This window comes from Pelodiscus sinensis, chromosome 6 (assembly GCF_052426305.1).
Source record: "Pelodiscus sinensis isolate ZL-2025 chromosome 6, ASM5242630v1, whole genome shotgun sequence".
Lineage (NCBI taxonomy): Eukaryota > Metazoa > Chordata > Testudines > Trionychidae > Pelodiscus > Pelodiscus sinensis.
Genome location: NC_143057.1, coordinates 10,244,321 through 10,266,649, shown reverse-complemented (window position 1 = coordinate 10,266,649; position 22,329 = coordinate 10,244,321). Strand labels below are relative to the sequence as shown.

The window sequence follows — 22,329 nt, the reverse complement described above, 5'->3', positions numbered from 1 at the left end:
TGAAGAAATTCGCTCGCTGGGTAAAAAAAGGAAAATCTGTCAAGTATAAACAGCGCAAGATGATGCAGTGCCTATCTGCAAGAATAAAAAAATCATAAACAAACTGCTTATTAGGAGAAAACGACATGGATGACTATGTGGATATGGCTGAAAAACTATGTGGATCAACTTTGCAATGCATCACTCTTCAAGACTCTCTCTGTGCCTTTCAATATTAGGGTGATTTGACAAGTAAATTCCCAAGCTGTTTTCTATGTTTGATGTTGCTAGAAAGTTAACTTAGCTATACTTACGGCTTGTTTAATTAGATTCTAGACCTAGTTAACGATCACTAATGCCACTGTCATTTTCTTATTTTATATTACATCATACATGCCCCTTACTTTGGACCATTATGGTCACAGACCATAATGATAATGCCATAAATCTATTCCCTATTTTACTTCAGCATAGCTTAGCTTTCCCAAAGGAAAACTATCCTATACTTGTTTTTAATGGGGCTTCTTCCAATATTAAGTGCACTCCTAGCACAGTCCTAGGTTGTTTTTTTAAAACTTGGAATACAATCTGCATCAAAATAACAGTGGAAATGGGGAGGAAGATAAGAGCTAGTCATAGAAGTTTTAAGGACATCATACGCTTAGTGTTCTGAGGACCGGTCAGTTAATAAAGAAAGTTTAAGTAGAGCCGTCAGCTGGCAACTTAAGAGACTGTTTTGATTGCAAATGTGAAACATGTATGTAACATTTAAGATTTAGTTTAAATAAAACATTAGTGCTATTGTGTATGTGATTTAGTCCTCATTCACGATGTACTGCTGCTGCAGCTGGACAGAGGCAATGAGTATTTCCTAAATTACTATTTCCTAAATTAGTAAAAATCAAATTATCTAAAAAAGTATACCCTCTTAGATGCTATAAAATCCTCAACTATGCTGTAAATTAACATTTTCCAGGGATCAGATTTGCACCATTGTTTGATGAACTGTGACGTAGTATCAGTGAAAAACTTGATTTATATCAATCCACCGTGCAGAGAACATACCAAGTTCTAAAGAGCACATTTATGTGGATACCAAAAATATTGAAAATTATTATAATGATAAATGCTAGAAGGGATATTACCCCTTGTGTTCTCAAGGCAATCTTTAATTAAGAGACTAGGTTAAGATCTTACAGAGGCAGATACCACATATAACTAATATGGGGTTTTTACACCTCCCTCTACAGCATCTGGCACTGACAACAGTTGGAGAAAAGATAATGACTGGATGAATGTGGAGTCTGATTCACTACAGCAATTTCAGGGGGAAAAGAAATCCCACTGATAACAGATGTAACCCCCCTACTCAGTCATAAAATGTAAAAGAAGCCAAAAAACAAAGAAGAAGTGGAGTTCAGTCACAACACACAGGATAACATAAATATACAAACAACAGTGAGAAGCAAGATTACACTTTTAATCTGCGGTAAAGGGGCACCAAAAGCTACTGAAAGTGGCGCTCACTGTTGCTCTCCGAGCACAAAAATAGCTTTTGCATTTCCTATTGAGAAATACAATATACACATCTCGTGCTACTATAGAAGACTACGAACATGTGACATTCAGAGAGGCAGCCGTGTTAGTCTATTTCAGCAAAAACAATGCAGAGTTCTGTGGCACCTTAAGGACTATCAAATTTATTGGGGCATAAACTTTCTTGCGCTGCAGCATATCTGAAGAAGTGATCTTCAGTCCATGAAAGCTTATGAACTAATACATTTGTCAGGATTCCTCGTTGCTTATATAACATTCAGTGGCTAGTCTCTAAATTTTCATTTTCTGAATGTCTAAACCAGAGCTTTATTAATGTATATTTTGTGTTCTAGTTCCTTTGATGCACAGTATTTATTCTTATATGCATAACAGTTGTAGCAGTGTTTGTTCCAGGATACTAGACAGACAAGGTGGGTGAGATATCTTTTATTGGATCAACTTCTGATCATTTGGAATATTATGAAGCAAATATTGCCCTGCAGTGAGTAAATAATTATGTTCACCGAATGCCTGGGTGGGGAGAGCTTTTGGCATTAAACGTCTGAAGTATGGTTGAACACATTCAGTTTAAGATATTCAGTACAACATAAAAAACCAGAAGTGACAAGGAGTCCTGTAGCACCTTATGGACTAACAGATGTATTGGAGCATGAGCTTTCGTGGGCAAATATCCACTTCGTCAGATGCATCTGACAAAGTGGGTCTTTGCCCACGAAAGCTCATGCTCCAATACATCTGTTAGACTATAAGGTGATACAGGACTCCTTGTCACTTTTGCAGATCCAGACGAACACAGCTACCCCTCTGATGCATAAAAAGCAGTGTTATTTGGTCCACTGTATTTACCTAGAAGAGAGGTTTCCTTACCAAAAGCGGTGGCCATAGTGGCATCAAGGGAAGGCTGGCCATCACCAGAAGGAAGGTCAAGGCGAGTGAAGTCTCTGCTTTTGTCATTGTTGTATTTTACATTAAGGCTTGTTAACTTGGAGAAATCAATCCGCAGAGTGCAGCATGCATTGTAGATATTCTGGCCATCCAGAGCCTACAGAAAAAGTGGTTGTAAAGTTTAAAAAGGAAAAACATATTTACCAGTCACATACCGACTTTTAATGGCTTATTACCCAAATACAAATCCACGCTTACAACAACTTTTAAAAGCTTCAGAGGGGTAGCCGAGTTAGTCTGTAACAGGAAAAACTTAAAAAACAACAGTCTAGTAGCACCTTAAAGGCTAACAAAACATGTAGATCAGTGGTCCCCAACCTTTTGAGGTTGTCGGGCGCCAGGAGGCGTGGCCGTTTGCCCGCCGGGCGCCTGGGGTGGGGACACTAGCGCGCCCGGGGGCGGGGGCCCCCCATAGCCGCGCGCCCGGGGGCGGGGGCCCCTCCAAGGGTCGCGCGCCCGGGGCCGGCGCTCCTCCTCTCCCCGCCGAGCGCCGCGCGCCCGGGGCCGGCGCTCTCCCCCTCCCGCCGAGTGCCGCGCGCCCGGGGCCGGCGCTCCCCCCCTCCCGCCGAGTGCCGCGCGCCCGGGGCCGGCGCTCCCCCTCCCACCGCCGAGTGCCGCGCTCCCCCCCCCCCCCCCGCCGAGTGCCGCGCGCCCGGCACTCCCCCCCTCCCACCGAGTGCCGCGCGCCCGGCGCTCCCCCTTCCCCCTGCCGAGTGCCGCGCGCCCGGGGCCGGCGCTCCCCCTGCCGAGTGCCCGGGGCCGGCGCCCGCCCCCGCCGAGTGCCGCGCGCCCGGCGCTCCCCCCGCCAAGCGCGCTCCCCCCGCAAGCGCCCGTGCACCATGTGCCTGGGGCCAGGCCAGCCCCGAGCACCTGGCGGGCGCATTGAAATGCCCCCGCGGGCGCCATGGCGCCCGCGGGCACCGTGTTGGGGACCACGGATGTAGATGGTATCATGAGCTTTCATGGGCACAACCCACATCTTCAGATGACAGGGAGTACTAGAAGTGAAGTGGGTTGTGCCCACGAAAGCGCATGATACCAACTGCATGTTTTGTTAGTCTTTAAGGTGTTACTAGACTATTTGTTGTTTTTTGAGCAACCTTTAAGACATTACTGGCCCATTTCAGATTGACCACTGCACCACTCTCAGCTTTAGCAAATGACCTTACTTTCAAGAATATTAATGTAAACTTTCTAGAATATTAGTGTAATTTACAGGATTATTAGGTGTTCTCCCTCTGTGTCATTCCACATGGGAATGAAGCCTTATATGGTCCCTAGCTACAGAGCCTGGTCTCCTTAAATGAATCTACAGACTCATGCTCTTAAACCTTGGACACTCTCCCTACTTAAATTATAAATTAAATTTTGGCTTTTTTGGAACAGACCAACCACAGGAATTTGTGGGTGTTGGCTCAAGGACAATAAATTAGTTGCATTCTAGAATTACCACCACTCCACTAAGTAAGGATATATTAACTGAATTCCGTTTGTCTTCTGAATTTCTCTTCATTATGCTCTTTTAAAGCAACATCAAAATCTTTTCAGCACAAGCACACCTGAATACTCTGAATATCTCATCATAAAAAATAAATCAATCAACCAGAGGCTACACATTTCCTACAGATTACTGGTTAAGATTTCAGATTATGTTACATGCATAAAGGAATAATGGCCTGCAAATCTATAGCAAACTTGATAAATGTACCAGCCATCTGACTTCCAAATAGAACATTCTCTTGGCACTGAAAACTTCTTTCACTTTTGAAGGCAGTAGAGAGGGCACCACAAAATGGCTACTAGGCTAGAATATGGAATTTTCAGGTGATCATTAATCTCTCAGGTCAGATTCTCATTTGAAGTGTGGTAATTCCACACTGCCAAAGCAATGCAAAAAGGTCTTCAAGCAAGGAAAAAGGGTCTCTATGCTGGCAGGGCATAAATACATTCCAGCTTAGTTCAGAATGTAAAGACTAATAATTTTACCTAAAATGAAGTGCATGCACAATGTCTGATAATGTCTGAACTATGGACACAAATTAAACACAAGAACATGATTCAGTTTGTAAATTTGCCTGAAATTAAGTCTACACATTTAGTAATTCATTTGGTACTACTTTCTCTTTCAGCTATGCAATTACCTTAAAAAATTAACGTGAAGATCTAAACTAATGTTACTCCTCATTTTTTGAGGAATAACATTAGTTCGGACTAAGGACTTTAGTCCGAACTAACGCGTCCCGGCGCGCACTTCCTGGTTTGAATCAGCTGTGATTCGAACTAGCGCGCCGGCGAGATCATGTTAATGGAGCGCGGGATATTTAAATCCCCGCTTCATTAACTAGTTCGATTGTCTCCATTTGCATCCCTTCTCTTTCCTTGCTTAGATACCCTTAAAATCGCCTTTAGGACTAAGGACAAAGGCTCCTTTTGGGTATCAGGAGGCACCAGAGAGGGCATTCAACTAATAACGTTAAGAGGCAGGTAATTCACTAGTCGTATAGTTGATACAATTTTTATCCACTGCATGATTAGGAGATAAGGGAGGGCTTAATGAGTCCCGGCTTGCACCGGATCCAGCAGCTCCTGTCCATGAAGGTCCCAATGAGGAGCTGGGACCACTCCACAGACAGGGGCTGCTGCTGGAGCAGATCACTGCCTCCACCCGTGGTGAGCCTGGACCTGCAGAGGCTACTTCGCAGCAGCTTCACCTGCCCTTCTATGTCACTGCCTCTAATAGAGGGGGAATGGAGGCAGCATCGCAGAAACAGTGCTGGTGGGAACCAGCTTTTAAGCCGGTCCCCCTCTTACCCCCAACTTCTGCTCTCCTCCCACTCCCTGCTGCCTCTGATACAGAGGCAGCAAGGGAGTGTGAGAGCAAATGAGTCGTCAATTACTTGCTTACATCCCTACATTCAATGTAAGATCTTACATAATTAAAGGAGTGCACAAAAAACTTCTCAGCAGCTCTGAACAAAGATCCCATCACATGCAAAAAAGTGTCCATACCGCTGTGTGTGTTGGCAGAGAAATAAAGGCGGCCTTTATCAAATCTTTATCACCAGGGCTCGACAATTTAAGCTATTCACCACGGGCGAGTAGATTATAGCCCGGCACGGCGCCACAGCATCATCAGTGCATGCGCAGCGCAGTTTGTGCATGCGCAGGGTGCTGAATCGCGTGGCTGGCGAGCAAGGCTCACCACGGCTTATCACTATGACTGAGACTGAAGACCCCTAGGACTGTATCAAGCCGATTCGGAAAGGCAAAAAACGTAGAAAATCTAAAATTATTCAACTTTCTCCATACGTTCTAAGAACAAAGGCCTCCGGAGCCCAGTCTAGGGTTACCATATTCACAAGGACTCTAAATGAATGACATTCTAGGTTCCAACTCCCATAGTGAGTGTGCTGCTCATAGGAACTTTTGAAACTGAAAAAGATGTTCTCTACTTTCCATTTTTACTCAACTGAGGGGTTACAAATGTGTGGCAAATTAGAAGGAACACTGATGTATTACTGTTCCCCAACAGGATCTGGGATTTTGCTCAGCCAATGTACTATGGAATTCAAAATTCTGGTAACATGAATGGTTTACAAACACATGTCATTATAGAGCTCTGCACAGATACAAATGTGGATGCAAATATCTGCAGAAAGACATCAGAATCTTTTGATCTGCAGGGCTCTGCTCCCAAGAGACACTACTGTCAATGGAGAGCGGTGTGGCCCCATTGTATCAGCAATTCTTCCTGGCTGTGTGGCTACACTGTTCCCCGCCCCCACAAACCCCATCCCAAGAGTAGCAGTACAGCCCCAGAAAGTAGATGCTGGAGGCAGTGTAGTTGGAGGCAGTATAGCTGCAAGGTCTGGAGGAGCTGCCAGTGTGGGGAGCTGGCTCCTACGAGTGAAGGGACCACACTCCGCTCTATTGGCCACCATGTCTGTTGGGAGTTAAGCCTTGCCGATCAGTGGATACTGATGTTTATCCGTGGATATCTGCATCCACGGATAGACATTTGCATCTGCACAGGGCTCTACAATTATAATATCCTCTGCCAACAAAAGAAATGAGCAGTGTTTGGGCTCTGATGGCCCAGGAGATTGACTCAGGAGGGATACTGGAATGATTATTGTGATGATTTGCTATAATAGCAGCAAAAGCAACACAGAAAAATACTGAACTAGATAAGTTTTTGTAGCAGATTAAAATTTAAAAGTCTTTAAAATATATTAAGTCTTACCAAATCAGAGTTAAACAGGAAAAATAATGCAAGCCATAAAATTTGACCTTGACATCACAATTCAAAATCCAGCAAGCCGCAAATGATTACAGGTCTACTGACAAACTATTTTGCCTAGCAAATAAATGAGGGCAAGGATGCAAGTTTCATGCCAGACACAGAATTTACTTTTGTGATATTACGTTACCCACTCTACCAAACTATGCATATTTAGTCATCTACTCCCTCTCATTCATCATTCCTGCCTTTTACAGAAATGAATCCATTCCTTCAAAATAAAAGCTATAATTTTTATCTTGGATGCTTATTTCTTTGTTTACATTGTAATTTCTTAAACATGGTTACCTGAGTAGTCAAATCCACTATTCATGTTAGAAATTCAATGGAATAAATAGCTGTATTGCAGAAAAAGCTAGTGGTGTCTGTTCTCATAGAAAACTATCACTATGGTATCCATTGCTATTTTGTCTTCTCCTTAATTTATTACATATCTTGTTTGTGCACCTTGTATCTTAGCAATGGCAGGGTCAACATGCGAGAAATACAGTGAAGTAAGGCTCACAATGAGAGACAGGAAAATGGGGGAAATCATTCAATTTTTATAATGACAACCCACAAAGGACCCATCCGAAAAGTCTACGCCTCTCTGTATTTTGAAGGTTCAGATCTCAATCCCAAACTAAGATAATCACTTTTTCCCACTTTAATGGGTCATTTATTTGAAAAACTAAGTACGTCCACACTTTTGTTCCCCGACATAGTGATGTAATACTATAATGAACATTAAATATAGGGTTGTGCAGATTTAGAAGCCAAATAGGTAGCTCTGGAAGAAAATATGAAAACATCAGTTTTGTGGGATTTTCTATAAAATTTCACTACCACATTGTCTCAATTTATTTAGAAATTGTTTTAAATGTTAATCTCTCTTATGATCATCAAAACTTGCAACATGTCTAGTATTTTTCAGCAAACCCAATGTGATGTATATAGAAACAAAATATACTTTCCCCATTGTTCCTTCTCTTTTTACTCATTAAAATGCTGATGTTACTCAAAAGAAGAGAGACAGATTTTGGAATCAGCAGGCAATATATGAAGTGGGGATCAATTCAACAATTTTAAAATATTTAAGTAACCGCAAATTATTTCTTTTTGCATCAAAAAAATAAATGCAGGCCTCTGGCATTCATTGTCAGGTTCACGATGAAAGATTGGGGAAGGCAACGTACTACAGGTTGGACATCTGTTATCCAGCACCCTCGGGTCCTGGCCGGTCCCAAACCAGGGAATTTGCCAGACCAGCGAAGGACTCTGTCAGCTGCTAGAAGTCAGTGGGGGAAGGATCAGGGGGACCACCTCCAGCCCCTGCTGGGCTGCCTGCTGGGTTGCTGGCCCCGCTGCCACTGCCACAGTCAGACTGCCTGCCGGGCTTTAGCAGCCCGCACTGCTGGGGGCTGGCTCTGGCCCTGGTTGGGCTGCTGGGGACTACTGATGGCTTGTGCTCCGCTCCCAGCCCCACAGCAACCTGCAGGCTCTGGGCCTGCTTCTGTGGGCTGCCCAAGCTCTGGCCATGGGCTGTTGTTGCCAGCCCAATCCTGCGCTGCTAGGGGCTGCCCCAATGCAGTCCCAGTGCCACAGGCTATTGGGGGCTTCCCAATCCTGCTGCTGGCTCCAACCCCAGTGCTATGGGCTGCTGGGGGCTACCCCCAGCTCCAGCCCCATTTCTATTCCTCTGCTTCAGCCTGGTCCCTCCTGGATTTCCCTCCTGACACTAAGCTACCGGGGTTCTCTCATCCAGGAACATCCATGGTCCAGATAGAAAATTCCAGTTTTGGGAGGTGCCACCTTTAATTTTTCACCTAGGAGGCCCAAGAGCCTGAACACATTCATTTTATTAGCTGGCCATTCTTGCTGGTGTTGCATGGTACCAAAAGGAAACAGATGCCAGATTTACAGGTCTTTGAGCCAACATTTATAAGGAACATGAAGTTTCACTAAAATTAAACTACTTTTGTAGAAAAGCAGTACTGATTTGTAATTACAAGGACAGTGGTTTGAAAGAAAACTTATACACATGCCGTAACAAATAGTCATCTTCCCCTTTTAAACTTTTAGTTTGCTGTCTCAGGTTTAATTTCTCACCTCCCACCACCAGTATCCATTTCCTGTAACTAAAAGGAATACTAGAAGTCTACTAACCTTAATGTGAGACCAGGTACACAAGTGGACTTATTGAAGACCAGTAACGCAGAATCAGTAGTAAAAGTCCTAAGGGTCAACATGTCATTCTTTATGACACAATTAGAAAAACCAAAGCTACTCTGAGCAGCAAGAAAATTTAAACATTACTCGAGTGTCAAGAAATCCTAACACTAGTGCAGTTAATAGTAAAACCATTTACATATAAAGAATTTATTGTAATTTATTTTATATTGGACTAAAGAGATCGGATGTACACCTTTACACTTACCATTTTGGCATAATGTGCATTCATTGGATCAGCATACTGAAGCAAGGCCTGAAACTGATTGTTCTTTGTGAAGGTGATAATCTTCAAGACAGTTCCAAACTTGGAGAAAATCTAAAACCGGGAAATAAATAATTGGGACCTATGTTCCCTCTAAGCTGCATGACTGCGCAGCTATTTTCTGAGCCCCACACAGGCAGGGAGCTCAGATGACTGGCGGAGGGCAGGGCTTTAAGCTAAGCAGCAACTAAATAGAGCTGACACTTGCTTGAATTGAAAAGCTCCTAGAGCAGATAAGCAGGCAAGATAAGCAAGGAATAAGTGACAGGGGGAACAGAGGGAGTAATAAATTAATTGGGGGAAAGGGGAAGAACCAGAGGGGAATTTGGAGAGTCCCTTCTGCCCAGGAGAGCGAAAGACAGAGGAACAGAAACCCAGCAGTCTCTTCAACCCTCCAGGCTGGGAAGGGGGAAATAAGGGGCTGACTGCATAGGGTAGGTGGAGAGGAAAGGGGGTAGGTAAATGCTGGCATCTATACAGTCAGGTGGAGGAAGGGGGGCAGTTTGTTTGGGGTGTCCTGACCTCCTTACTGCAGTCCTGTCTGCCTTGGTTAGAGGGAGGGAAACAGGCTGAATGGGGAGGGGTATGCCAGGAGGTCTGCTCCACAAAAACTCATCACCTAATAAACTATTTTGTTAGTCTTTAAAGTTCTACATGACTGCTTACATCGCTGTTAATGGCTTAAAATAATCTCTCTCTTTCTTATCTTAACAGATTTTTTTGGTGTTGCAGATATCAAACTCTGAACTTAATGATTTTTTTTTTTTAAATCCTGTGTTACACGGTAAATTGTATTGTGCTAAGACCAGATCTTTGCTATGTGGTAAACTTCTGGCTCTTATGAGTCAGAAGTAGCAAGTACGAGGTGTGGCACTAGTTTTGTAGGATGAAACCTTATTTACAAGCTCTTTGAAATGATCATCCCTCTACAAACCCTGACGCCATTTGTTCTGGGGCTTCTAACTCTGAGTTGGTGACACACACAAGGTGAAAGTTTCTAACCAGAAGGACTTTTATCTGTTTTTACAGCATAGACCCTAAACAATCCCCAAAGACAGTGTATAAGCTTAGCAAATGCCTTTTAATCTCCTTTCCAGTGTCAGTAAATATTGTATTAATTATGCTCTCTTTGCAAATACTATTTCTAGTTGACTCAAATTTGTTTAGAATCTTAAAGCTGAGCTGTGTGTGTTTAATATGCATTTTACTGTGTTGACTAGCTTGAGCTGTTAGAAAGGATGATGATACACAGGGTTCGCTGAGCCCCGCTCGCCAGCCGCGCTGTCCGGCGTTCTGCGCATGCGCAGATTGCCCGAACCCGGCTCTTCTGGGATGTAATCTACTCGCCACAGGTGAGTAGATTACATAGATTGTCGAGCCCTGATGATACATGTATTTCAAGGGTAGTGTTAATTTTCTTTTTTACTTGATTTCATATTAAGTATTATAAACATTCCTTGTTTCTTCCACACATATGGACTGTTGAATATATAAATTAATTTTATATGTGTTTTGTTCGTGTTGGTAGTGCACATCCACACACTGCCTCAATATTGGTTTTGCACATAAGAAATTTCAATCCACCCAAAGGATGGTCATTGGCCTGGGGGCTTTGAGGCTACTGGTGGCTCAAAAAGGAATGCCCATGTCTCCCATGGGTGGCCTTGTTTTGTGGACAGATCTTCCTCCTTACTGTTAAGAGCCTGAGGAGAAAGAAATTTAACTGGGGGGACTAAGGCCGCATGTTCACCACATTCCCATCAGCTCTTTCCGCAGGTCTCTGTTGGGGACCTGTGCTGCGACTCTGGTGATCGGTGGTGGCATTCAGTGGAGTGGCAATAGTATCTCAGTGATTGATGCCTCATGCTTTGAGAACGATGCCACTGTGTAGACTGGGAGCAAGAGAACCGACAACTTAGCATATCTGAGATGGGAAAGCTTACCAAGGCAAGGAGATGTTCCAGCACCATCACTGGTGATAAAAACAAACTAAGGGATTGGAAGGCTGTAGTGCCCCTTATACCGACGCATATGTGCATCACTTCAGAGGGTGCCTGAGCTGGTCCCCTACAGATACTACTGAGGAAAAACTTCCAGTACCAGTGCATGTGGCATGCACACACACTTAAAATGGAAGAGACAAACAAGCACTCGAAAAAAAGTGGCGTTTCACCAACCAGTTGAGAGAAGGGATTCATAAGCTGTCTTAGAGGGCAGCTCAAAGAAGTCAAAGGAAACCAGGGTGAACTCTACAGGCCATAACTGAATGGCTCTTCTAAACATCTCATGTTAATCACTTAGTAAGGGCGATGTTTACTGGATATCCAGTTACCCATTCACATCCATACAAGAGACTACTTGCCCATCCTGCCAACCTATGCTGTCTCCTGCTTTTCTTATTTCCCCCCACTTCCCACCAAATCTGTCTCTATTTGTTTTTCGTCTCTTGTTTTATAGTTAGGTTTTAAGCTTCTTGAAGCAGAACATCATTCTTGTTTTGTGTTTGTACAGAATTTAGTCTAATGGGGTCCTGGTTGCTGACTGGGGCTTCTTAGTGTTACTGTAGTACAAAAGCTATTATAAGCCAGGGATCTGATTAAGGAGAATGTGGGGAAAACACAGAATTTCAGAATATCATGCGTACGATTTTGCATGCAAGAACACAGAAAGAGGAGTGGAATAAGGAAAAGTGTGTTGAGGCTGCTAATGTTTTTGGAAGAACATGAACAGCAAGAAGAAATGCAACAAAAGACTAGGATCCACATGCGAGCAGAATTGTGCAGGGCCTTGAAAGCATGAACAGTAAACAAACATATACACTGGATTGTGGAGAAGGCCACACTGCTACTCAGAAGGGACAACAATTATCTGGTCCACAGACGAGGAAAATAACTTGAACCAACTGGAGAGCAGCAATATGAACAGTGATACACAGGTGGTTACAATAACCAAGTATGGAGGCAAGAACATAGATTAGTCTTTTAAACATTGGAATGAAAAGAAAGGGCCGAATATATCATAACAGAGTCAGGTTTTGTACATTACACTACAGCCATCATCCCTCTGGTAAAAGCACAAAACAAGAAACTCTAGGCCATGATCTCCAAACTTTTTATGCCCAAAATGACATTTTAAATTTGAGGTTAATCCAGGATCTATTCTGTCCCTTTCCTGAGGCTCCGCCCTTTCCCCAAAGCCCTACCTCCTCCATAACTAGCTCTTTCTTACTCTCATTCAATTTCACTAAGGGGAGAAGGGATTTGGAATTGGGTGGAGGAGGGGGGAATTGCAGGCTCTGGGCTGGGGCCAAGGAGTTTGTAGTGTGGGAGGGAGCTCTGGGTTCTGGGGCTGAGGGCTGGAGTGCAGGAGAGGGTGACAGGTGCAAGTTCTGGGAAAGTTTAGATGCTGGGGAGGGCTACATGCTGGGGCAGGGTTTTGGGGTGCAGAAGGAAGTTAAGGGTGCTGGCTCGGGGGGGGGGGGGGGGGGGGCTCAGACCTGGGGCTTGGGTGCAGGAGAGGATATGCAGTGCTGGCTCTGGGTTGAGGCTTAGGATGCAGAAGAGGGTATGGCAATCCTCACAAGTTGAACACAATTTCTAGGAAAAGTGATTAGATTTATACTAGTATTATCCATAGTATTTAATAATGTTTTTTCTCCCCCCACACCTCTTTACCTGATACAGCACTTCCAAAGTGACAGGGTAGAAAAGGTTTTCAACGATAATTCGGAGAACAGAACTTTGACCTGGAAGGAGTCCTCCCTCAGTAGCAGGTGCACCTGTAAGGGCTAGGGTTCCAGACTGCACAGCATTCACTGCTTGCAATGCAGCTTGGGTTCTCTGAGGAAAAGGAGAAAGACAAGTGTTAACTTACACAAACAATTCTCATGCAAATAAAATATTTAACAGTGCTGTTCATCAGATGACATATTTAGAATATATTCACAAGACTCCAATGGGTAATTTTAGGCAAGGACTACAGTCAAGTTATTTGAAGTCAGTCATATTCTACTTCCACATACAATCAGCAGCAAACACACACAATCTGTGGATTACATTTAATATTATGTTCCTCACTGCTAATTATGAAGTTTTCAAACAGACTAATAAAGCATCACTTTTACAACTTTATTTTTAAATCATCTGAAAGCCCAGAAACAAAGGATAAGAGAAATTTTCAATACGCCATAGAAACCAAACTGTATGGATCCTGTTCCAACAAGCAAATAGAAGGAACCAGGAGCGAGCCCGGACAGCTGATTCCCAGCTTGTACCAGGTCCTGTGCTACGGCTCTGCCTCTTCCCTCACCCCCAGAGATGGTGCTGGGAGGAACCAGCTCCTGTGCCTCCCCACCCCCTACTGCCTCTCTCTGAAAAAGGCAGCCGGGAGAGGGAGGATAGACTAGTTGAGTCACTACTTGACTACCTGATAAACATATGCTTATTGGGTAATCTACTAGTTACTTACATCCCTATTTAGGATGTTACAGGACTTGTTAATTTCCTATTTTTATCGGTGCAATTGATTGCTCCTTCCTAAGTGGAGTACTTAGCATTTGTCCTTATTGAATTTTCATCTTATTTACCTCAGACCACTTCTCCAGTTCATCCATATCATTTTCAATTATAATCCTATTCCCCACCCGCACCCCATCTCCACAAGGCTTGTTACTCTGTCAAAGAAAGCTACCAGGTTAGATTGAAATGATTTGTTGTTCACAAATCCATAGTATTTATCACCATATTATCTTGTCAATGTTTGCAAATTGATTCCTCAATTATTTGCTCCATTATCTTTGCTGGCACAGATGTTAATTTCCTGTAATTGCTCTGTAATTTCCTGGGTTGTCCTTATTTCCCTTTTTATAGGTAGGCACTATATTTGTCCTTTTCCAGCCTTCTGGAATTTCATTTGGTGATTCTCAGTTCTTGTGTTATGAGTAACTAATACTTATTTATTTACTTTCTCTACACCTGTTATTTTTAGACTCCCCTTAATCCTCTCTTTTCAAAGCTAAAAAGTTCCAGTTTTTATTAATCTCTCCTCATATGGAAGCTGTTCCATACCCCTAATCATTTGTTGCCCCTTTCCTGAAACTTTTCCAATCTATCTTTTTAGAGATGGGGTGAACATATGTGCACACAGTATTCAAGATGTGGGTCTACCATGGATTTATATAGACACATCGTTTTGTGTCCTATTATATATCCCTTTCTTAGTGGATTCTCAACACTGTTTGCTTTTTTGACTGCCACGGTGAACTGAATGGATGTTTTCAGAGAACTATTCTCAGTAACTCCAAGATTTCTCTCGAGTGGCAACAGCTGATTTAGACATCATTTTATATGAAAAGTTAGCTTTATGTTTTACAATATATATTACTTTGCATTCATCAACCTTGAATTTCATCTGCCATTTTGATGCCTCACCACTCAAGTTTTCTGAGATGCTTTTATAGCTCTTTGCAGTCTGCCTGGGACTTACGTTTCTTGAGTAGTTTTGTATCATCTGCCTATTTTGCCACCTCACTGTTTACCTCTTTTTCCAGATCATTTATGATTACATTTAATAGGTCTAGTTCCAGATCCTTGGGGGGTCAGCACTATTTACCTCTCTCCATTCTGAGAGCTGACAATTTATTCCTACCCTTTGTTTCCTTCTTTTAACCAGTTATCAATCTCTAAAAGGACTTTCCCATTTATCTCGTGACTGCTTACTTTGCTTTAGAGAATTTGGTGAGGGATTTTGTCAAAGACTTTCTGAAAATATAAATTCTCTATCTCCACTGAATACCCCTTTTCTACATGCTTGTTGACCCCCCCCCTCCAAAGAATTCTAGTAGATTTGTGATACATGATTTCCATTTATAAAAACCATGTGGACCCTACCTCAACAAATTATGTTCATCTGTGTGTCTGACAATTCTGATCTTTACCACAGTTGTTACCAGTTTGCCCAGTACTGAAGTCAAACTCAGAAGCCTGTAATTGCTGGGATCACTACTAGAGTACAATTTTTAAAAATGGCATCACATTTGCTATCCATAACTCTTTTGGTATACAAGCTGATTTACATGACAGGTTACAGAATTACTAATTGTAGTTTGTAATTTCACATACGAGTTCCTTCAGAACTTTTGGGTGAATAGCATCTGGTCCTGATGACTTATTACTGTTTAGTCTGTTTACCAATTTGTTTCAAAATCTTCCCTAATGACATTTTAATCTGGGACAGTTCCTCAACATGTCACCTAAAAAGAATAGCTCAGGTCTGGGAATTCCCTTACATCCTCAGCTGTGAAGACTGATTCGAAGAATTCAATGTAGTTTTCCCACAATAGCCTCATTGTCCTTGAGTGCTCCTTTAGCAACCTTGATCATCCAGTGACCCTGCTGGTTATTTACTAGACTTCCTGCTTCTCACATACTTAAATATTTTACTATGAGTCTTTGATAGTGTTCTTCACATTCCTTTTTTGGCCTTCCTAACTATATTTTTACACTTTGCCAAAATTTATGCTATTTTCCTCACCAGCATTTAACTCCCGCTTTTTAAAGGATGCCTTTTTGTTTTTTCTGCATCTAGGTGGCCTGTAACAAGGTCTTTGTTAGGAGCTGACCCTTTGTGATGATCATCTTCCACTAGTCAATTTTTGAGGTACCAAGCGGAGAAATATGCAATAAATTATATTTGCTATAGTTGATGTAATTACACTTCAGCATTAGGAGCTTTTATGGTAGCATGATGGAGGAGTAGTCTTGTAACCAAAAATGTGTGTATTTTTGGTCCTTCCTCATCATAGTACGTCGATGTGGAAGGATGTCTGCTGTACTCATTGACAGCATCAACCACCAAAAAAATTAAGAAAAAGGCATAAACACAAAAATTTGGAATTTTTCACTAGAACGTAACGTTTTGTCAGCTCTTTCACATGCAGGCGAGATGAAGGCTGGAGTCTGTCAGATAATTTTGGCAGGTTCAAGTAAGATGGTATCATTCAAGTAAGTTCTCATCCACCAGCAAGGCCACTCAACCAGAAGTTATCATGCAGAGAATGTCTAAAAGTTTATGCTGAGATTCTGGACATCCTCTGGGGGTCTGAAGTGATTCAACACCTTCTTCATAAGTTCTTGAAACTGTCTGAAAGCAGGTGTTTGTGGAGGGAGGGGACACTCAGCCAGAGGAGAAGTATCAGTTTTTGGTGTCACCTCCTCACCAGCTCTTGTATTTTTGCTTCTCGACAGACTCTTCCTGGGGTTAAAGTTGTTGAGAAGGGACAGAAAGAACAAGAGACAGTTGGCAGTGGTGGTCCTCACAGAGGTAGCTGGGAGCTCCTGAAAACTACTGTTAACAGGCAGCTCATGGATCCCAATACAGCCATTGAGGGGAACCATAAGAATACCAGGGACTGCCCCAGTACTGCTTATACCTGGCAGGATGAGGGAGAGCAAGAGATTGCCTGAGAGAGGTTCCTAGATCCAGGAGAGATGGCTCTAGGTTGGTAAAGTAAGCGATCCCTATGCTGAGATCTGAAAGTCAGAGATGTTCTCCTCAGCACAGTTCTGAGGAAGGGCATGCAATGGTAGTGATCAGTGTTCCCTCTAAGATGCATGGCAGTACAGCTTCCCGGGCGGAAGGATTGTTACCGGGCGGAAGGATTGTTAGGAAGAGATGGGATCCACCTAACGAAGAGAGGAAGGAGCATCTTCGCGGGCAGGCTTGCGAACCTAGTGAGGAGGGCTTTAAACTAGGTTCGTCGGGGGACGGTGACCAAAACCCTGAGGGGAGTGGGAAAGTCAGATACCGGGAAGAAATGCATAGAGCAAGGAGCGAGAAAGGAGGACCCCAGTTTCGAATGGAGAAGATAATGCAATCAACTGGTTACCTGAAGTGTTTGTACACTAATGCGAGAAGCCTGGGCAACAAGCAGGAAGAACTGGAGGCCCTGGCCCAGGCCAAGAAATATGATTTAATTGGGATAACAGAGACTTGGTGGGATGACTCGCATGACTGGAGCGCTGTCATGGAAGGGTATAGATTGTTCAGGAAGAATAGGCAGGGGAGAAAAGGAGGAGGAGTTGCACTATATGTAAGGGAGCACTATGATTGCTCTGAACTCCAGTATAAAGAGGGAGAAAAACTTGTTGAAAGTCTATGGGTCAGGTTTAAAGGAGCAAACAGCAGTGATGTTGTGGTTGGTGTCTGCTACAGGCCACCGAACCAGGTGGATGAGGTAGATGAGGCTTTCTTCGAACAAATGAGCGAAGCTTCCAGATCGCAGGCCCTGGTTCTCATGGGGGACTTTAATCACCCTGACATCTGTTGGGAAACCAATACGGCAGTACACAGGCAATCCAGGAAGTTTTTGGAGAATGTTGGGGATAACTTCTTGGTACAAGTGCTGAAGGATCCGACCAGGGGCCGTGCACAGCTTGACCTTCTCCTCACAAACAGGGAGGAACTAATAGGGGACGTAGAGGTGGGTGACAACCTGGGAAGCAGTGATCATGAGATGGTAGATTTCAGGATCCTGACCAAAGGAAGGAAAGAGAGTAGTAAAATACACACCTTGGACTTCAAAAAAGCAGATTTTGACTCCCTCAGAGATCTGATGGAAAGAATCCCCTGGGATGTTAACATGAAGGGGAAAGGAGTCCAGGACAGCTGGCAGTATTTTAAAGAAGCCTTATTGAAGGCACAAAAAGAAACCATCCCGACACGTAGCAAGAGAGGCAAACCTGGTAGGAGACCGGATTGGCTTACAGGGGAAATCCTTGGTGTACTTAAGCACAAAAAGGAAGCTTACAGAAAGTGGAAACTTGGACAAATGACTAGGGAGGAGCTTAAATGTATAGTTCGAGAATGCCGGGGGGTTATCAGGAAGGCGAAAGCGCAAATGGAGTTGCGACTGGCTAAGGATGTGAAGGATAACAAGAAAGGTTTCTACAGGCATGTCAACAAGAAGAAGGTGATCAGAGAGGGTGTGCAGTCCCTAATGGATGAAGGAGGTAACCTAGTGACAGAGGATGTGGGGAAAGCTGAAGTACTCAATGCTTTCTTTGCCTCTGTATTCACGGACAAGGTCGGCTCCTGGACTTCTGTGCTAAGCGACGCAAGATGGGAAGAAGATGGACAGCCCTTGGTGGGTAAAGAACAGGTTAGGAACTATTTAGAAAAACTAAACGTACACAAATCCATGGGTCCAGACTTAATGCACCCAAGGGTACTGAAGGAGTTGGCAAATGTCATTGAGGAGCCTTTGGCCATTATCTTTGAAAAGTCGTGGAGATCGGGCGAAATCCCAGATGATTGGAAAAAGGCAAATGTAGTGCCCATCTTCAAAAAAGGGAAGAAGGACGATCCAGGGAACTATAGGCCGGTCAGTCTTACCTCGGTTCCTGGAAAAATCATGGAAGGGATCATAAAGGAGTCCATTTTGAGACACTTGAATGAGAGGAAAGTGATCAGGAATAGTCAGCATGGATTCACAAAGGGCAAGTCGTGCTTGACCAATCTGATTAGCTTCTATGATGAGGTAACTGGCTCAGTGGACATGGGAAAGTCAGTGGATGTTATATACCTTGACTTTAGCAAGGCTTTTGATACGGTCTCCCACAATATTCTTGCCAGCAAGTTAAGGGAATGCGGATTGGATAAATGGACGGTAAGATGGATAGAAAGATGGCTAGAAGGCCGGGCCCAGCGGGTAGTGATCAACGGTTCGATGTCAGGATGGAGGTCGGTTTCTAGTGGAGTGCCCCAAGGTTCGGTTCTAGGACCGGTTTTGTTCAATATCTTTATTAATGACCTGGATGAGGGGATAGATTGCACCCTCAGCAAGTTTGCAGATGACACTAAGCTAGGGGGAGAGGTAGATACGCTTAAGGGCAGAGATAGGGTCCAGAGTGACTTGGACAAATTGGAGGATTGGGCCACTAGAAATCTCATGAGATTCAACAAAGACAAGTGTAGAGTCCTGCACTTGGGACGGAAGAATCCCAAGCATAGTTACAGGCTGGGGACCAACCAGTTAAGTAGTAGTTCTGCAGAAAAGGACCTGGGGGTTACAGTGGATGAGAAGCTAGATATGAGTCAACAGTGTGCCCTTGTAGCCAAGAAAGCTAATGGCATATTAGGATGCATTAAGAGGAGCATTGCCAGCAGATCCAGAGATGTCATTATTCCCCTTTATTCGGCTTTGGTGAGGCCACATCTGGAGTACTGTGTCCAGTTCTGGGCCCCCCACTACAAAAAGGATGCGGACGCATTGGAGAGGGTCCAGCGGAGGGCAACCAAAATGATTAGGGGTCTGGAGCATATGACCTACGAGGAGAGGCTGAGGGACTTGGGTCTGTTTAGTCTGCAGAAGCGAAGAGTGAGGGGGGACTTGATAGCAGCCTTCAACTTCCTGAAGGGAGGTTCCAAAGAGGATGGAGAGAGGCTGTTCTCAGTAGTGACAGATGGCAGAACAAGGAGCAATGGTCTCAAGTTGTGGTGGGAGAGGTCCAGATTGGATATTAGGAAAAACTATTTTACTAGGAGGGTAGTGAAGCATTGGAATGGGTTACCTAGGGAAGTAGTGGAGTCTCCATCCCTAGAGGTGTTTAAGTCTCGGCTTGACAAAGCCCTGGCCGGGTTGATTTAGATGGGATTGGTCCTGCCTAGAGCGGAGGGCTGGACTTGACGACCTTCTGAGGTCTCTTCCAGTTCTGATTCTATGATAAGGGGATGGTTGGATGAAATAACATGATCTTGGTAACTAATTGACCATTCATTTCCAGTTGGAAATAGGTCAATGGAGGGATGATAGGAGTTGCTATAGGGAACTTTCTGGGTGTCTGGCTGGTGCGTCTTGCCCACATGCTCAGGGTTTAGCTGATCGCCATATTTGGGGTCAGGAAGGAATTTTCCTCCAGGGTAGATTGGCAGAGGCCCTGGAGGTTTTTCGCCTTCCTCTGTAGCATTGGGCACAGATCACAGCTGAAGGACTCTCTGCATGTTGGGGCCTTCAAAGTATTGGAAGGCTTCAATATCTGAGACATAGGTGAGAGGATTATTCTAAGAGGGGTGGGCGAGATTCTGTGGCCTGCACTGTGCAGGGGGTCAGACTAGATGATCATAATGGTCCCTTCTGACCTTAAAGTCTATGAGTCTATGAGCTTCACAGGTGATTAATCAGCCCCACCCAGTCAGAGGCTCAGGGTTTCATGCACAGAGCTGACTGACTGGACAGGGGCTGATTAATCAGCTGTGAAGTGGTGCTGCCAAGCAGCTTAGAGGGAACACTGGTAGTGATAATGCTCATACAAGCAGTCCCCAGGTTACCTACAAGATAGGGACTGTAGGTTTGTTCTTAGGTTGAATTTGTACGTAAGTCGGAACTGGCGTCCAGATTCAGCTACTGCTGAAATTGACCAGTGGCTGACTACAAGAAGTCCGAGGCAGAGTTTCTCTGCCCCGGGCTTCCTGAAATCAGCCGCTGATCAGTTTCAACAGCAGCTGAATCTGGACGCCTGGGACAGAGCAACTGGGGTGCTGCCGGGTAGGTCCCCGCAGTGCCGCACCTCGGCGCTGCGGGGACCAACCTGGCAGCATCCCAGCTGCTCTACCCCAGGTGTCCCCAAGTCAGCCGCTGCTGAAACTGATCAGTGGCTGATTTCAGGAAGCCCAGGGCAGAGAAACTCTGCCTTGGGCTTCCTGTAGTCAGCCACTGGTCAATTTCAGCAGTGGCTGACTTGGGGGTGCCTGGGGCAGAGCAGCTGGGGTGCTGCCAGGTTGGTCCAGTAGCGCCGAGGAGCTGCACTGCGGGACCAACCAGCAGTGCCCCAGCTGCTCTACCACAGGTGTGTGCGAGAAAAGCCTGGTCTGCTGGAGGGGGGGCGCACTAGCTGCACCCCCCCCCAGCAGACCAGGAAGACGCGGGTGGCGGGACCGAGACGCACCGCGGTCCCGCCGCCCGCGTCCTCGCTCTGCGTCTCCCTGGTCTGCTGGGGGCCCCCCAGCAGACCAGGGAGACGCGGAGCAAAGACGCGGAGAACCTGGGCAGGGGGACCGCCCAGACGCGCCACGGTCCTGCCGCCCGGGTCCTCTGCGTCCTGCGTCTCCCTGGTCTGCTGGAGGACCCCCCCAGCAGACCAGGAAGACACGGAGCAGCTTTTCTCGCCCCAGAGTACGCGGGCGGCGGGACCACAGCGCGTGCGGGCGGTCCCGCCGCCCGCGTCCTCCGGGGCGAGAAAAGCCCCGTTCGTAAGTACAGATCCGACATAAGTCGGATCCGCGTAACCTGGGGAGTGCCTGTATCTCCTTTTGGAAGTACTGAAGAGCTAGCTTATAACAGAGAAGGGTACAGTGTGAGTGACTAAGCAGATTCCAGTACTGACAAACTTTTGATACACAAATAAAGGTGATGCCAAATTAATGGAAACAAGCAAGTTTCAAGACTCTGAAGTCCTGAGGTACCAAATGGATCTGGGTCAAAACCACAGAGGGCTCTGTAGAGGAAGGCATCAACACCAAGAACATTGCTTGATTTGATGCTACTGGTCTAGTAGTCTATTTCCAGTACCTGAGGAGCTGTTGCAATAATGGCAGAGAACCTACTGATGTCTTTCTTGCTGCATCCTCATGATCTCTGCCACTGCGATCACTCTTAGAAGATACTGAGGTCAGCTTTGGTACTGAGGTACGTTTGATATTAAGTCTCAAAAGGAGCTGGGAGTCTTAGATGATAAATTCCTGGAACTGGGGAAGCATGAAGCCTCACCAGTACCCTTTCTGGGACATGTTGTCGCAAACAGTTGATCCTTGAGAAAATGTAGGCTTTTTGTAGGCAAGTTCAGTCTACACATAGATGGTTCTCCTTATGATGGTCCCCCGCGTGCTTTATGACAATTGGCTTGTGAATACGAATATGCACAATTTGAAGATTCTTTAAATAAAATACCTTATGTGACCCGTCAATTTTAAGGTTACAATCTGCTGAATCTCTATATCCTATTTTATGCATGTAACATTCTTGTATGTTGTGAAGTTTGAAATATAAGGTGTGAATCGGATTATAATTCTAAATGTGCTA

The 22,329-nt window shown here is 44.6% G+C and overlaps 1 protein-coding gene across 4 annotated transcripts in view; it reads right to left on the bottom strand.

Moving 5' to 3' along the window:
• Window positions 1-22,329, bottom strand: part of PTBP3 (polypyrimidine tract binding protein 3) — a 106,563-nt gene that overhangs the window by 24,687 nt on the left and 59,547 nt on the right. For all 4 annotated transcript variants that reach the window (XM_075931420.2, XM_075931422.2, XM_075931419.2 and 1 more), the window contains 3 exons: window positions 12,929-13,093; window positions 9,198-9,308; window positions 2,404-2,578 (listed from right to left, as the gene is read on the bottom strand). In XM_075931420.2, the coding sequence (XP_075787535.1) occupies window positions 2,404-2,578; window positions 9,198-9,308; window positions 12,929-13,093 (451 nt within the window). The remainder of the gene's footprint in view (window positions 1-2,403; window positions 2,579-9,197; window positions 9,309-12,928; window positions 13,094-22,329) is intronic.